At 40.6% G+C, this 15,892-nt stretch overlaps 1 protein-coding gene across 1 annotated transcript; it reads left to right on the top strand.

Annotated features, from left to right (window-relative positions):
• The first annotated feature begins 3,848 nt into the window (after positions 1-3,848).
• On the top strand, positions 3,849-15,132 carry LOC125896131 (E3 ubiquitin-protein ligase RNF126-like). Its single transcript, XM_049588486.1, has 9 exons — positions 3,849-3,967; positions 6,241-6,299; positions 7,995-8,055; positions 8,566-8,801; positions 8,952-9,020; positions 9,111-9,180; positions 9,344-9,437; positions 13,751-13,866; positions 13,992-15,132. Exons 1-9 carry the CDS (start codon positions 3,893-3,895, stop codon positions 14,163-14,165), a joined length of 954 nt encoding a protein of 317 aa, XP_049444443.1. The 5' UTR covers positions 3,849-3,892; the 3' UTR covers positions 14,166-15,132.
• Positions 15,133-15,892: the final 760 nt, after the last annotated feature.

The following is a 15,892-nucleotide window of genomic DNA, read 5'->3' as shown; positions in this document are numbered from 1 at the left end:
GTGTGGGTGTGTGTCTATGTGTGTGTTTATGTGTGTACGTGAGTGTGATCCGGGGGCCCAGAGGGACTGTGTGGGGCAATCCCGGCTGGAGTGTCTGGAAAAACTCTATGGAGTGACAAAAGCAGCAGTGTCCCTTGCGGCATATCTGTCTGCTGCCTTGGCTGCAACACTTTATTGCCTCTTGGAGGGCAACAGAAATGAAACCGTAAAAGTAGGGCGACAAAACAACAACAACAACAACAACAAACTGTACGCGGATGTATGTGTGTATGTGCACATACATGCATGTGCAGTCTGAAAGCTACTTAATTACAGCAGCAGGGAGAAAAACAATTAGTGACTTCCACCCCTTGCAGTGTTTTACAACATGGGTTTAGTGATTTAAAGGGACAGTTCACCCCAAAATCAAAAATTCAGATTTTCCTGTAGTGCTATTTTTTCTGTCTAGATTTTTTTGGTGTGAGTTGCCAAGTGTTGGAGATATCAGCAATCTGATATCTGCCTTCTCTCAAATAAATTGCAACTATGTGGCACTTGGCTTGTAGTGCTCAAAGCGTTACTCAAAATAATCCACAGACCTTGTTGTGAGCAGTCTCACGCAGGAACTATTTTCTCCCTACCAAATTACACCCACAAAATGCATCACTGCACAGGAGGTAGCATGCATGCTAATTCACCTCGCATCACTGAGCAAGCTAATGTAACAGCTCAGTCAAAGGGGACGCCATTAATGTTTACATCTCACACTGTCACAAGCATGAGCCACTTGTCCATGAGAAGATGCACACTTCCTTCTGCATGATTATACACCCTTTTACTGTTGTCATTTTTGGTGGGCGGGGCTTAGCTGGAGGCAAAACAATTCTCCACAGACATTAGCCAGCGCTAGCTAGTAAGTTCTGTTGGCTTGTTTTAGACAATGGAGGAAGATGATATGAGTGGTGTATTCAGAAATACTCATTTCAAGTGCCAGAGCGCACTCTGGTACAAACTGGACCGTTCGTAAATTTGGAACACTGTCGGAATGTACTGTTCGGATATTCAGAGCACCACACTCTTCAGAGTGGCAGGGTGCTGTCTTGGTCTAACTTAACCGTTCGTTAATTTATATAGAAATAAACGCTCAGTTTCTTCGACCAACAGGGCTCTCATTTTAGTGTAAAGCATCAGACTGAGTTTACGAACGCACCACGTCAGGTCACCCACTCTCTGGGACCACGAGTGTTACTTGGGAACATGACATAATAACTACTACACTTAATGTTTTTCACCCTTACAACAGGAAATACTTTTTTCTTAACCTGATATGAAGTGTGTGCTGCACATGGAAGCATTTTTGATGATCACCTCCGTCCAGTCCTTTCATCTTGTCACATTTAACCATAGTTGTCTTTGTTTTTTTATGGGCAGTGGCAGCTGGTATGTGATAAAATTCAAGTTTTGAGCCATGACTCCTTCTATTTTGGCTCCCAGTAACACAAAAAGACCACACTCTAAGACTCATATGTTGCCTACAGCCCTGTGGTGGAGAGTCATGTTTTGCCTCCAGCTAACAAACTGACATCACTGTGACGTCGACCCTAAAAGGGGCTATACAGTTAGTGTGGTTCGGTAGAAAGAAAATGTTTTCTACATGAAACTGCTCAAAACAAGGTCTGTGGATTATCTTGAGTAAGCGGCTCATGATTTCTGGAAAGACACAATGCTGCTGAATTTTTCAAATGTAATTTTTTGTCACTTTGAGCACCACAAGCTGAGTGCCATCTAGTTACATTATATACAATAGAAGGCAGACATCTCTGTAGCTGATATCTCCAACACTGTGCAACTCACATTAAAAAAATCTAGATTGATAAAATGTTCTACAGGTAAGAGAAAATATATGTATATTTGATTTCTGGGGGTGAGCAGTCCCTTTAATTCACATCACAGCATGAAAAAATCAAATATATTTATACTTCCTTTAAAGCAGTGCATTTCACTTGTACAATAATACAACATTTTTCAAATCCAGATTAATAGTGAGCTAAAACTACATGATTTGGAGGGCTGCTCTGTCTGCTAGACTTGTTTTCTGCTGCTCACATGACCTGTCTCTGACCCAAAGTCACTCACTCCCCAGATTGCATTGCTACAATGAGCATTCAACTGGGATGGCGGTGACGCACTGAGCGCAGAAAGACAATAGCTTACCTCAGCCTGGCAGACATAGCAAACCTCAGTGCTATCAGACCCTCTCTAATCTCAGCCCATGGGACAGCCGTGTCTTTCCTGCTCCCACATGGCCAGATCAGACACAACGACGGCCTAGACAGGACATTAGGACCTAACTTGGTTACATTGTGAGCTTTGCTGTGAGGAAACATCCAGTCTGCATTAAAACTAATCATATCTATGTTACGTATGCCAGGCTGGGAAATTAAATTATTGTGTCATGGAAATATTAAGTTGTTTCATTGTTAGAACATGTTACAGAAAATATTTTTTATGCATAATAATGAACACTGCAGGAGCTGGTTGCATGCAGGGCTACTCTCCTTAAGAGCATAAAACTGGACATTTGTAAATAAAAATCAGGCCAGATGGTCTGAGAGATGTGATTGGCTGATGGGCGGTCGGATGGGAACTCCTACTTTCTCTCAACATGTGTTGCCAAGCCCCACAGATACTCCAGACTTTTATGACATGTTCATAGCCGTCAATCTGCAGTTATGGTAATCGCATTAAGGATACCTGTGCAAAAAATAAATACTGAGGAAATTTTAATTTACATCGCTGAAAATAAAAACAGACCTGAAAACAAAATAAAATCAATCATTTCTTTCTCCAGTTGTTGTGTAACTAAGTGATCTCTGAGGCCTGCGCTGCTATCTCAGGGCCGCCAGAGAGCTGCCAACAAGAACTTGGCTGTGCTCACATAAAACAAGAAAATGCATTTCCCATGTGAAGGGCTACTTATTTACTGTTTTATGTCTCAGGTTTGACACTTGATAAAATGGTTCCAACAACTACTGTCAGATAATCAAGGACAGCACACAAATCCACCTTTGACAAGATGCGTTGCTCAAAAACAGATGCTACTTTTAAACACTTCAAGTATGTCTGTTGGGCGCAGGAGGTGGTTGACAGGAATCCAATGGAAAAGTAAAATGTGTCAAAATAAATCCAGTGCTGTGCCAGATTGCAAAAACACATCTCTGTGGTTTATATGTGAACAGGGAGTGCAGGGGGGGGCCTGAACCTGCAGGGATAAGAGTTCAGAGACACAGTGTGCTGATACGTGATACAAATTTGATGGTGGAGACTTAAGTGTTGGTATGTGAGTACAAATTAAGGACACCTTCACTCGGTGTTCCCAACATATAATAACCTGACTGAAAATGTCATAGATTCCAAAGGAAACCTACCAAGAGTATTGTATCCTCAGTGGCTGGCTACAATGTGAAATACAGTAACACTCTTCAACAACTGATACACAAAAGCACCACCATGTGGCAATATTATATAAGGCACACAGCTATTAGTCTTTATCAAATGCACACACACAAATATTCATTTTTTAACAGTAAAATTAGCAGCTTTTTAATTCCTTTTGTTGACACCTATTGTAAAGCAATTAATTAATTCACTATAATCCATTTTAAACGTTCATATTAATGTTTGTTTACTATTCTTGTAATAGATAATGTATAACATACCATCTAATACTCAGTTTTTTTTTACTCTTAATGTTTTCTTTATTTTCTTTATTCATTTTACACATTTTGTTGTGATCTATGATGCAAAGCAGTTATTTCAATCACATGGTTTGTCGTATTTTCGAGGAGGGTTAACATTGACCTTTCCGGTGCTCCGTAGTTGTTCCTCTTCTCTACCTGTTTAGTAGTTAAAGATGGCGGAAGCTCCTCCATGGCCCAGCCGGTTCTTCTGTCACAGATGCTCCGCAGAGATCAGTCCTCGGCTCCCCGTGAGTACCGTAGACAGAAAGTAAAGACAGACACAGTTGGGCAAATGAAAAACACATTAGTGTTGGTGTTAATGTCGTAGAAATCGCATTAGCAGCCGGGCCAACAGATAGCATGCTAACACTGTTAGCTGGCTGACCGTATAGCTTGCTAGCGCTACCCAGCGTTAGCTAGCTTGTTCTCTTAGTAGTAGATCCTTCCAGATAAAAGCGCGAACTGCGTAGTTATTACACACTGATCACTACTACTTTGGCATACGATATTTGCAGCAACGTTTGGCAGGATCGTCTGCTAATTAATGTAGGTTTTACGTGGTATGGTAGCCTAACGGTTAACGTTAGCTATATTCACTAGCCACAGCTGTTATCTGTAACGCTGATCGTCTCCAACTATCGACTTCAGGTATTTCTTTATTGCTGAACGTAGTTGACACTGGCCTGATTTTGTGTATTGGATTCTTAACGGTGTTTGTGAACGATCCAGCAGTAACAATGCCATTGCGTCCCTTTCTTGTGCAGCCATTCAGTAAAACACACAAGTGGCACATCTGTCATAGGCTAGAATCATCTGTCACAGAGCTGTAAATGTGCGTTTCACAATGTCAAAGATCAACCATAGGATTCTGTGGGTTGCTGGTAACACCCTGTGGTTGCATCAACACCTCATACACCTGTGCAGCTGCTGTTTTATTGTTTAAAATGGCCCATGTGTCTCATCCATAGCAAGAACAGCAGAGGGACAGCTGCAGGATCAGAGTATTAAAAAAAAAAAGAAACATAAGGACAACAACATCTGTAGCCATACATAAGGTGTAAACATAAAGGCAATGAGGCTTATGTGTGTGTGTGTTGAATGTCAGGTTTCTGTGAGGTGTTCGCAGAGTTCCCATTGTCATGGAATTACATAATGTATTTTCCCAGGCCTGGAAAAACCCATGGAATAAGTAAAATTCTTGACATTTCTCTTTAAATTCATGGGATTTCGTTCTGTGTAGTTAAATTAATTCCTTCCAGAATTTATTGTCTTTAACTGGTGACATAGTTTCTCTAACATAGATTGTTGCCTTATGTTTTGTTTATCATTACATATGTTTCTTAAGTTACTCCTCAATGTCCTGTTTCTCTCTTCATGTGTGTGTGCTAGCTGGAATCATTCATTAATAGTGATTGAATAACACCAGGCAAGAAAAATAATTTTGTGACAGTGTGATTTAACACATAGTCTCATGAATCGCAAATTTTTCATACATATGCCCCACTAATCCTTTTAAATTGTACCACATATATGAGACATTTAACATTTTGAATAAATTAGCCAACGAGCCAACCGAACTGTCAGCTCACACCCCTCCATTCTGTGAGCTCTACTCTTCCATTGTCCGCAGACTGCCTATAGTAATATAGTTAACATTTGGAGTAAAGTGTAATGCACAGTTTGGCTCATGTTACACAGTGTGAATGGTCATGGAAAATTCTTATCATGGGTCCTTGAAAAGCTATGGAAATGTTTTGGTGTTTTGTCTCTGAACATGCGTGGGAACCTTGTGCTCAGCAGTCTGATAACTTGAAGGAAGAAGCTGTAGTTTATTGTGGTGGTGTTGGGCTTTATGTTGTGGTATCCACAACCTTTTCCCAAACATCTACATCTGTAGTTGCTCTGACAGGAAGGGAAAGAGACCCAGCTGGTCCTCTCAGCTGTCCTTGGTGTTCTTTGAGAGACCTACAGACTACAGCTCCGTTATCAAATAGTGCCACAGCAGGCTACTTTTAACAGTGTTCCCTTAGACGGGGGTGAGGATGGGGTGAGATGGCATCCTCTAGTGAGGCCTCTTAGTCAGATTGGTGGTGTTCCAGGAGAGGATCGTCTACAATGTGTGCTGCAAGAAATCATGTGTTTTATTCACTACAATGAATGGGGGAGTTGGTAGTTGCTTGCCTGATAATCTTTAGCTAGACCTTCAAACTCGTCACACTGCATGTCTTTGCTTTTAGAGGTTAGAGCTAGGTTAAGTCATATGAGGAGGACTGTCATCACCGCTCTTCTTTATCTCACCGTCCAGCTGTGTTATCAGTAGAGTTGTGTTTGACATATCTTGTTTGCAGTTTACACTTGACGCACACTGATGCACCGATAGGCTGCAGCTATAGTTTTCATGCATGTAACTTTTTTTAGGTCACTGGTTTTGTGACGGATTTGAACGCCAGTAACTGTAATGGAAAGCTGAGCTTGTTGTGATGAGTCTAATGTGCTGGTTTTCTCTTCTCTTTGTTTACAGGAGTACACTTGTCCAAGATGTGAGTCAGGGTTTATTGAGGAACTGCTGGAGGAAAGAAGGTGTGTATACTGTATACATTGTTTAATAAACACGGTTTTGCTAATCAAGGCAGCTTTTTTCTTTTACTATCTAAACAAAAATTCTTTTTTTGTTAAATCTGGGTCTTATCTTCATGTGTTTGGCCGTCATTCCTAACAGTTATGTTACTTATCAACATACACCAGAGTCAAATTCATTGTATGTGTACACATACTTGGCCAGTTAAGCTGCTTCTGATTCCTAGAGGTGCAATAATTAGTTGATTAGTTGATCAGGAGAAAATGAATTGTAACTATTTTGATATTGATTAATTGTGTAAGTCATTTTTCAAGCAAAAATGGTAAACATTAGCTGGTTCTAGCTTTTTAAATGCAAGAATGTGCTGCTTTTTTTCATTTATATAGTAAATAAAGGGTCTTTGAGTTTTGGACCGTTGGTTGGACCAAAAAAAAGTAATTTAAAGATGACACTTTGGGCTCTGGGAAATTGTGATGAGCATTTTCACAGTTTTTGAAAAATGAAAATATTGGCACATTCATTGATAGTAATTACATAATCATGAGTTGCAACTACAAGGGCAAGTAACACAAGCTTTGACCTTGTTCTTTCTGCCACATTTTCAAACAACATGACTCTGGCTCCATACAAGTCTTCTTAGGCCCTGATCACACAGAAAGCGTTTTACTAGCTGAAGGTGCCTTTTTAAGTCTTTTAAATGAGAATGAAGGTTTTTGCGTTGCGCTCTAGGCTCCTGGCGTTTTTGCCAGAGTGCTTTGAATACCTTCACTTGAAAAATGCCCCACGTCATCCCTTTTCTCATAATCTTTTTTCGCATTGTCTTCTGTGGTGGTTACGACAACAAGTTTACTGTTGATAAACAATGAAGGAGAAACTGGAGGTAGTGGTTGCAGGATACCCAGAGCTATATGGCTCGACAATAGACAGCAGGTTGTCAAACTGTCCCTCAGTCATCTTAAAATATGCCTGTACATGGACCAACTGGTGGTACTCCCCATGATCCACCATCTTTTTTAGGGTCTCATGTACCCACACAGATCTCTGTTTGCCTGCTGACAGCCTCTCACCCTCAACCAGAGCTACAGCAAGTACCCTCTGCCTCAACATTTTAGCAACTAACTACTGATTACTGTCAAATAACTAAAATAAATAGATAAATGGTAGATTAGGAGGTGAGAATAAGGAGGTGAGTCCGTGGTTGCCTGGCAACTATAAAAAGGCACAGCAACCTTCTTCTTTTTCACTAGTGGCATTCAATTTAAAAAAAAAAAGGGCAGTGCACATTTTTCAACCTGCAAAATGCTTTCTGTGTGATGGAGGCCTTATGTAATTTATCACAGCAGAGTCACTGTTATTTATTTGGCGATGCCCTTTAAAAAAAAAAATAAAAAAATTAGCTTTAGGCACTACTCGACAACAATGGCATGGATTGCTGTCTTTTTCTTGGTCTGGCTAATATTGTATTACTGTCCAATTTTTCAACTATTATGATATTTCAAGGTGTTACAGTTAAAATTGAGATCACATGTGAAATCAGAGGCTGTAGCAGCGCTGCTAAGGGGAAGAAATACGACACAGGAAACCTGATATCATAATTGAGAATGATGGAAAGTATGATGCATGAGGGGGAAAGATTGAATTTCTTTAATGTCACTGAGTCGAGACATAACTTTGTCAATTACTTGTCTCCTGTGTAGTGCTGACAATGGCTCCATGTCTACCATCTCCAGCGGGCCCCAGAACCAGCAACCATTTGAGGTTTCTAACCTGTTCTTTTCTCTTATCCGAATCCTCTAGCTCTCTGTTCCTACTACACTGTTGCGTAATATTGTCAGAATTTCCTGAAGTATTTTCTGTCAGCATTTTTGCTGATGTAGTACTGCACATGATGGAAATCCTCTCAGGGTTTTCCACTTCTGTTTTTGCGACAGATCACAGTCTCACTCTGTTTAGTATTATATTAAATGACTGAGCTGTTTGTAAAGTAACATTCTTAGCCTAATATGTTGTTCATGCAAGTGCTATGGGAAAACTTCTAACTGAGAAATACTGGGGCTGTGATGATGCAGTCACTGGGTGATTGAGTGTCAGTATGCATTTCCATTTGGTTGTAATTTGAGCTAACAGCAACAGCACTCTCCATGCTTCAGTTGTGTTGTATTGACAATAAATAGTTGAAGTTATGTAGAGAAAGCTTCACTGGTTTCCATCACAAAGATCACAGCACCCATGTTTTTTATTGTGTGCTTTCATCTGTTTTCCTCCCAGAATACGGACCAGCACTTGTTTACATTCCCGTCTGGCTACGGTCAGTTCACCCTGGGTGTCTTTGATGACCGCTTCGACTTTGGGGCCGGACTGGGAACAGAGGATAACAGGGATGCTGAAAACAGGCGAGAAAGGGAAACGGCATCACGGCAACGATACGGTGCCAGGCAACCAAGAAGTCGTCATGGTTCAAGACGACAAGCAGGGAGGCACGAGGGAGTTCCCACTTTAGAGGGGTGAGGAGTGCAGACTGTGACATGTGGGACTTGAGTCATAATCGAGCACAAGTGGGACTTAAGTCATTCTCTTAATAGCAGCACACTTAGACATGAGTGTCATTTCTCTCTCAATACATCTGTATCACAGCTGTATCTTCTCTTTTGTAGAATCATTCAGCAGCTAGTGAATGGAATAATTGCACCCACTGCAATGCCAAATATTGGTGTTGGACCCTGGTGAGTGTCTGAAACAGAGCTGAAAAGAAATTCTCAATGAAATGCACCTGGTGTCTTCTAACTAACAAATGTTTGATTGTTTTCTTAAAGGGGTGTTCTTCACTCAAATCCTATGGATTATGCCTGGGGTGCTAATGGACTAGATGCAATTATAACTCAGGTATTTTTCAGAAACCTTTCCATGTTTTCAAAGTGATTTGTGTCCATATTCAAAGAGAGTCGGTTTTGTTTTTATCTTTTGAATTAAACATTTAAGGAAATAGGCAGCACATGCAGTAATATGCATAAAAACATGCATCTTTTTTTTCCCCTCTCGTCTTTAGTTATTAAACCAGTTTGAGAACACGGGACCTCCGCCAGCTGATAGGGATAAAATAAAAACTCTTCCCACCGTTCACATTACAGATGAGCATGTTGGTAAGTAAAACATAAAGTATGGTGTTTTATGTCTTGTGTTCTCCTTTTTCCTGATATTTTAAACTGTATTATTTGGACAGCGGTATACTTATCTTTACAAAAGATGGGTGAATGCTGTTAGTACGTTGCAGTGTAATTGTAAAGCAAGCACTGTTTTGCCACACAAGCTGGCTTCATGGGGCTTCAGTTTTGAACATGATGAGAATAATTCATTTGAAGCATCTCGCCATGGACTTGAGTTAATAATTCAAGTGAACTCAAAGGCAGGATTCTGTAAAAAAAAGAACCTGGTGGTGACACGGATAACTCAAGTAGTGCATGTATTTGATAGTCAGCTACAAGATACATCATTAGTCTTACTGAAATCATCATCTGACAGTTTGTAAATGGCACTTTTTTCATATTCAGACATTTTTTGCATCATAATGGCCCATCCTAGTTACTTGAAGGGGAACACCGCCTAAATTAGGAAGTCCAATATGTTATTCCATGGCCTAGGAAAGTTCAGTCAATATCTGTGAACATGAGTTACTCTCTTTCAAAGCCTGAAACCAGAGAATTGAGTCTCAAACTTGGGATGTCATAGGGTATACAATCTGGAGCTGCTCCATAGACAGTGAATGGGAGCCTGATTTTATGGACCCACAGAATGATTGTTGTCTTTTTATACCCAAATTAGATGTATGCTGTTGAAGTGTTCCCACCTCTGAAACAGAAAATGTACCCATATACTCTTATACTTTACACCGAACAGGGCTCAACAATAAGGATTGCCCGATTGCCCGGGGCAAGTAAAACTCACGGTCAGGCATGTAAACTAACAACTCACTTGCCCGATTGGGCAAGTTGCTAAAAATAATAAAAGTTAATAACTAATTGATAAAATAAATGTATTGTGTGTCCTGCCCACAGCCCCCATTGATATATTTTGTGCGACGGACGCTTCATATAATAACATAACAATATAGCTACTATTTATGGTGTTATGCCATCGTGTCATTTCTGTCTCTACATGGTCACGCGTTAACAATTCTCCTCTGGTCTCTGTATCGCGCACGGCGGAGTTCCGCCACACACACAGGTGAGCACGCTAGAGCGGCTCGGGCCACATTTTCCTGACCAAACCTGACCCCAAGCCCGGTGCGGTTTGTCAGCTGACAAAGTTATTGAAATGGACACTGTGTAAATAACCAACAGACTGCTGTTACGCACAGACAAACACACCGCTCGCACAGCAGCGTAGCACGGCACTCCTGCTGAGCTTGTGTTGCGTTCAGGCGTTGTCACATAAATAACAACTTCCAACACTTAAATAGGTCATAGCACAAAACAGCAGCATGTCAGGTGACTTTTTACTTTATTATATTCAATAAAATTGTATGTTCCTAAATCTTGAGACACCTAAGCTAGACAGACATTTCACCTGCTCATTACTGTGCACACATGTACTGTATGTACTTAGTCCTAAAGAGCCCTTCTGGTGCCAGTACATACATAGAAACATCCCAGCAGGCTGTGCTTAGCAAGCATACAAAAATGTTTCACGCATGTGAATGCGTGCATGTTTCACGCACCTCCACTGCTACAACTCCATCATAGGGGAAACACTGCTGTGTGCATTTTGTGCAACAGGTGGATGTGGTAGTCTACTGGTAGAGTAGAGAGAGAGCTAAGTAGCGTTGAAGTAGAGTAGAGCAGGGCAGAGAGATGGAAGCAAAATATATTAAACCCAGTGTTAATACAGCAGAACTGGAGAGAGGGGTGAAAAATAAATAGAGGTGGGCATGGCTCAAGTAGGGCGCAAAATTATAGATGGAGAACGATTGACAAATTTTTCACTTTAAGCCCTGACACTGTCATATTTGTGTAGGAATTAAGCTACAATACATGACATATGTTGTTTTAATTAATAAATACAGTGTGAATAAAGATTACATAACATGAAAATAAAAGCAGTCTTTATTAATTGATAGCCGCTTAAATTAAACAATTTTTATAGGGCAAGTAAAAACTGACTTCGGGCAAGTAGATCTCTGACCAACTTGTCTGACCGGGCAAGTGAAAAAAAAACCTTAGCGTTGAACCCTGCCCAATGACATCACAAAATTTAAGTTTTAGTGTTCTAGATTTGGATTTGGGAGAAAGTTGTTCATTTTTACTAGAATTTTTTGCATTGTCTTAGACCATAGAAATGTTTGAGTTTAAAATATAGGGTGTACTTCACCTTTAACACAACCATCCCATCACATCAGATTGTGGAGAACTGGTTGTGCAGCTGCCACTTTGTATAGCTGAAGGCAAGTCAGACCTGTACCACAGCATGTAACCCTTTCTTTTGGTTTAAAACAAAAAGGTATCTCATCTCATTGTACTCATGCGTGCTGTGGCTGTTGGCTATTTAAGCTACAGTTGGTGACTGCTATGAAAATAACTTTGGGTCATATTTGCTGAAAGTGTCACTATATTCTGAAAGAAATGTGTGAGACAGATAATCTGTGAAAAAGAATCATGTCCTTCCTCCTCTTCCATCGGGTCCAGTGCGGCCCACTAGATGACTAGATTAAGAGGAGCTAGGTTACAGGAGCAAGTTAAACAGTGAATATCTGCTTCATGTAAAATGCTGCTTCAGAGGCTTCTCCACCCTGACCAGATTTTTGTTCTTTAAAAACAGACCCCCGATTTTTTGGTATTCCGGTTTGATTTGGGCGGAGGAGGCGAATTTCCGTTTCCAACTTCCGTTTATATATCATTACTTTTATTAATGTTGTTGTAGGCCACTGTCATTACCGTCTGTCTCTGTCTCTGTCTCTGTCTCTCTTTCTGTCTCATACGGATTACTGGTAATTTATTATGCTGATCTGTTCTGTACGACATCTATTGCACGTCTGTCCGGAATGCCAAAAAATCGGGGGTCTGCGCCCAGAGGCTGTATCGCCGTCTGCCGGAAGTCAGACGCCGAATACAGCAGATGGATTCCGAGAATGGACCGCAGTCAACAGAGTGATTGACATCATTGACAGCTGTGTTAGAGATTCCTCTGACTGGTTGCTTTTGATGCCTCGGTCGATTCTAGTGAATGCCCCTAGAGCAGGGGTGTCAAACTCATTATAGTTCATGGGCCACATACAGCCAAACTTGACATTGAGTGGGCTGGATCAATAAAACCACTGCATAATAACCTAGAAAAACCAACTGAAGTACAAGTTCATTCTATAAACATTCATGTGTTTATAAGACAGATGAACAACCTGAGAAGTTTTAAGAAGAATCAGCACTATTTCAATAATATGTCACAGTTTCCCCACAGTCTACTTCTCAGTCATTACATATGCATTTATCCATACATTTCTATTCTTTAGCAACAGGGTTCCACCAACAATGTTTTAAGATACAAGTCTGATTCAGATTCTTTGGTACTAAAGCTGCTGATTGACAATGTTTTGCACAGTGTTCAATATCTTTAAGTATTAAGTGTTTTTTAGAGAACAAAAATCTGGTCAGGGTGGAGAAGCCTCTGAAGCAGCATTTTACATGAAGCAGATATTCACTGTTTAACTTGCTCCTGTAACCTAGCTCCTCTTAATCTAGTCATCTAGTGGGCCGCACTGGACCCTTTGACTGGATGGTTCTGGCCCACGAGCCATATGTTTGATGCCCCTGCCTTAGAGGCACTCAGAAGAGGAGGAAGGACATGATTCTAAACAGTACACTTGAATATGTTTCTGAAAACATTTGAGGTGAGAAACAGTATATAGTAAATATATTTTTTTTTCAGTATTTTTTGGGGCTTTTGCCTTTTAATTGATAGGACGGTATTAAGTGTGAAGGGGGGAGAAAGAGATGGGATGACATGCAGCACAGGAGTTGAATGGTGGCTGCGGTAAGAGCATGGCCTTTGTACTCGGACGCCAGCCCTACCCCCGCATTTACAGAATCTTGATTAATATTTGATCAGCGCTGCCTAGTTTGACAGTTACATCGCAGTTCATGAGCAGTGCTGCGTTCGGGACTCCTCGATTCTGATTGGTTGTTTTCGTTTACATGCAGTAATGCCATTAGAAGCACAACCAGGCAGAGGAGTATTATGTATTTTATAGGTTATCTGTCTCATTTAGTGCTGTGTGAATATAGTGACATTCTCAGCAAATCTGAAGAAAGTTATTTTTTATTAGAGTTACCAAGAGTAGATTATATTATCTAAATAACATCGATGGTTCATAATGTTATGTAACTATTTATAAACCTCTCATCCAGAACCACTTGATAGATCATATTTCATGTTTCTGACATTTTCAACTTGTTCTGTTTTGCAGCTTCAGGACTGGAATGTCCAGTGTGTAAAGAAGATTACAGTGTTGGAGAAAATGTGAGGCAGCTCCCGTGCAATCACATGTTCCACAACGATTGCATAGTCCCCTGGCTGGAGCAGGTATTAAATATCAGCTATCTAATGCTCCTCCCACTCAAATATTCACTGTGTGCTAACTGAAACTGTGTAATGGGGAAGCATGAGCAGTGACGCTAATTCTCATTTATACCACTCTTTCTCTGCAGCATGACACGTGTCCAGTGTGCAGGAAAAGCTTAAGTGGACAGAACACGGCGACGAACCCTCCAGAATTATCAGGGATGAACTTTACCTCTTCCTCCTCCTCGTCCTCTTCATCCTCGTCTACCCCTCAGTCCTCAAGTTCGACCAGCAATGAGAACTCCACTGATAACTCATAGAGAACCATTTGTCCTTATCACCCCACGAGCTGTTTATAGCTCCTAGGCTGCTGTACTTCAGAGCGGTGACCTCCAGTCTCTCCCCGCTTCGGGGCAGAGACCCGAGTGCATCTCGCCAGGAGCACTCAAGCCAGATTCAGGGGAAAGTGATACGTGAGGTTCATGTATTTCTGCCCGTCCTGTTGCTCCAACCTTCGTCAGGCATCCGAACAAAGGAAAGGCGGAGGCCTGGAGTGCAGCTTCTGTCAGGGAGGACGTGGAGAAGCATGGAAACTTCAAGAGGCTCAATCTGCCTGAATCACCTCATACAGGAAGAGAAAACAAAGGAATCCAAAGGTAGAAGACTCGGGACAAGAAGACAGTCGCTATTCTTTTTTTTTTTTTTTTTTTTAATCTCCAGATTTGTATGATTTAAAACGACGTCCTTTTGCCTATGAAGCAAAAAGAAATGTACAGTTATTCATTTTTTATAAGTAGCATTCATATCTCACATTTAAAACGACCCAAAGTGCACCGTAGTGCACTGTGAAAGTGTGCGCTTAAGTCTCCTCATGGTTTAGAACGATACAGTCGATTCCTTTTGCTCTCAAAACAAAATTCATATAGCTTATGAAGTGATTTTTATCGTCAAGATCCACCTAACAGATTACCTGACACCACACAGGTACCGTTGTTTGCACTTAAAATGATGCGTCAAATTGCAGTAATCTCGTGCTGTTTGGATAATGATGTGGATAATCATTACTAAATTACACACTTAAGGATTTTTGCTAAGTTATCTTAAAGCTGAAAAACACTTAGAAACATTTCAGTGCATTTTAACTTAAAGGTAAATTAAATATTTTCTAAAGTTGGCAGTTGAAAAAAAAAACTGACTTGCAGTATGATTGTGTCAAAAAAAAGAACTGATATGAAAATAAAACTGTTTGGGTGCTACCACTCAAAATTCATGTAAAGCATTCTCGGTGTGTGTATACATTGTTCTTTAAAGGTCTAATCATGAGCAACAGTAGTCATGAAACGGACTTTAACTTCAAACAAAATGTGTTTTAATTGTATGTGAACAACCACAATGTGTGGTGCTGTGGTTCGACACTAGATGGGAGCACAATAAACCAGGCTAGACGTTGGTGCAGCAAATAAGCTATAATTGAATAAAAAAACAGTCACTTGTTTGTCCTAATATCAAATAAAGAAAAAAATACTATGGTAAACATTCTGTGGCAAATGGACACGTTATGAGCTGTGCTGGTTTGTGTTTCCCAGCTTCAAATATTTGTCCCTTTAATGACATCTCGCCGGCTCTTAGAACAACCGGGCATCAGCCAGGGAACAAAAACATCATTAGTGAGCATGGCTGGAAGTGATCTCAATGCATAACGCAGTTTATGAGATCAGGCAGCTCCAAAGGCACGTAGATAGTAAACAGTCTCTGTTAAATCTTTCAATTCTTGGGTGCTTGCTTGTTTAGGTACTATCAATAAGCCAATAAATACTGCTTCCTTTCATTGTGCAGCCATATGGGTGTATTTCCTCTGCATTGTACCTCTGCTCCCCCCCTGGGGTTCAGGTTCAAAGGCCTTTAATGTGAGGGGATTGTTATACGCACATCACTGGTGTACCTAGAGGATGAATGCATCCACTTCACTTGTGGCTATGAATTTGACTTTACAATGTGAAATAGCTCATTCATATTATCGGTGTATTGTTGCCTTTGTGGTTAACAC

This window comes from Epinephelus fuscoguttatus, linkage group LG10 (genome assembly GCF_011397635.1).
Source record: "Epinephelus fuscoguttatus linkage group LG10, E.fuscoguttatus.final_Chr_v1".
In the NCBI taxonomy this organism is placed as follows: Eukaryota; Metazoa; Chordata; class Actinopteri; order Perciformes; family Serranidae; genus Epinephelus; species Epinephelus fuscoguttatus.
Note: the sequence above shows the minus strand (reverse complement) of the source record. Positions and strands in the feature narration are given on the sequence as shown.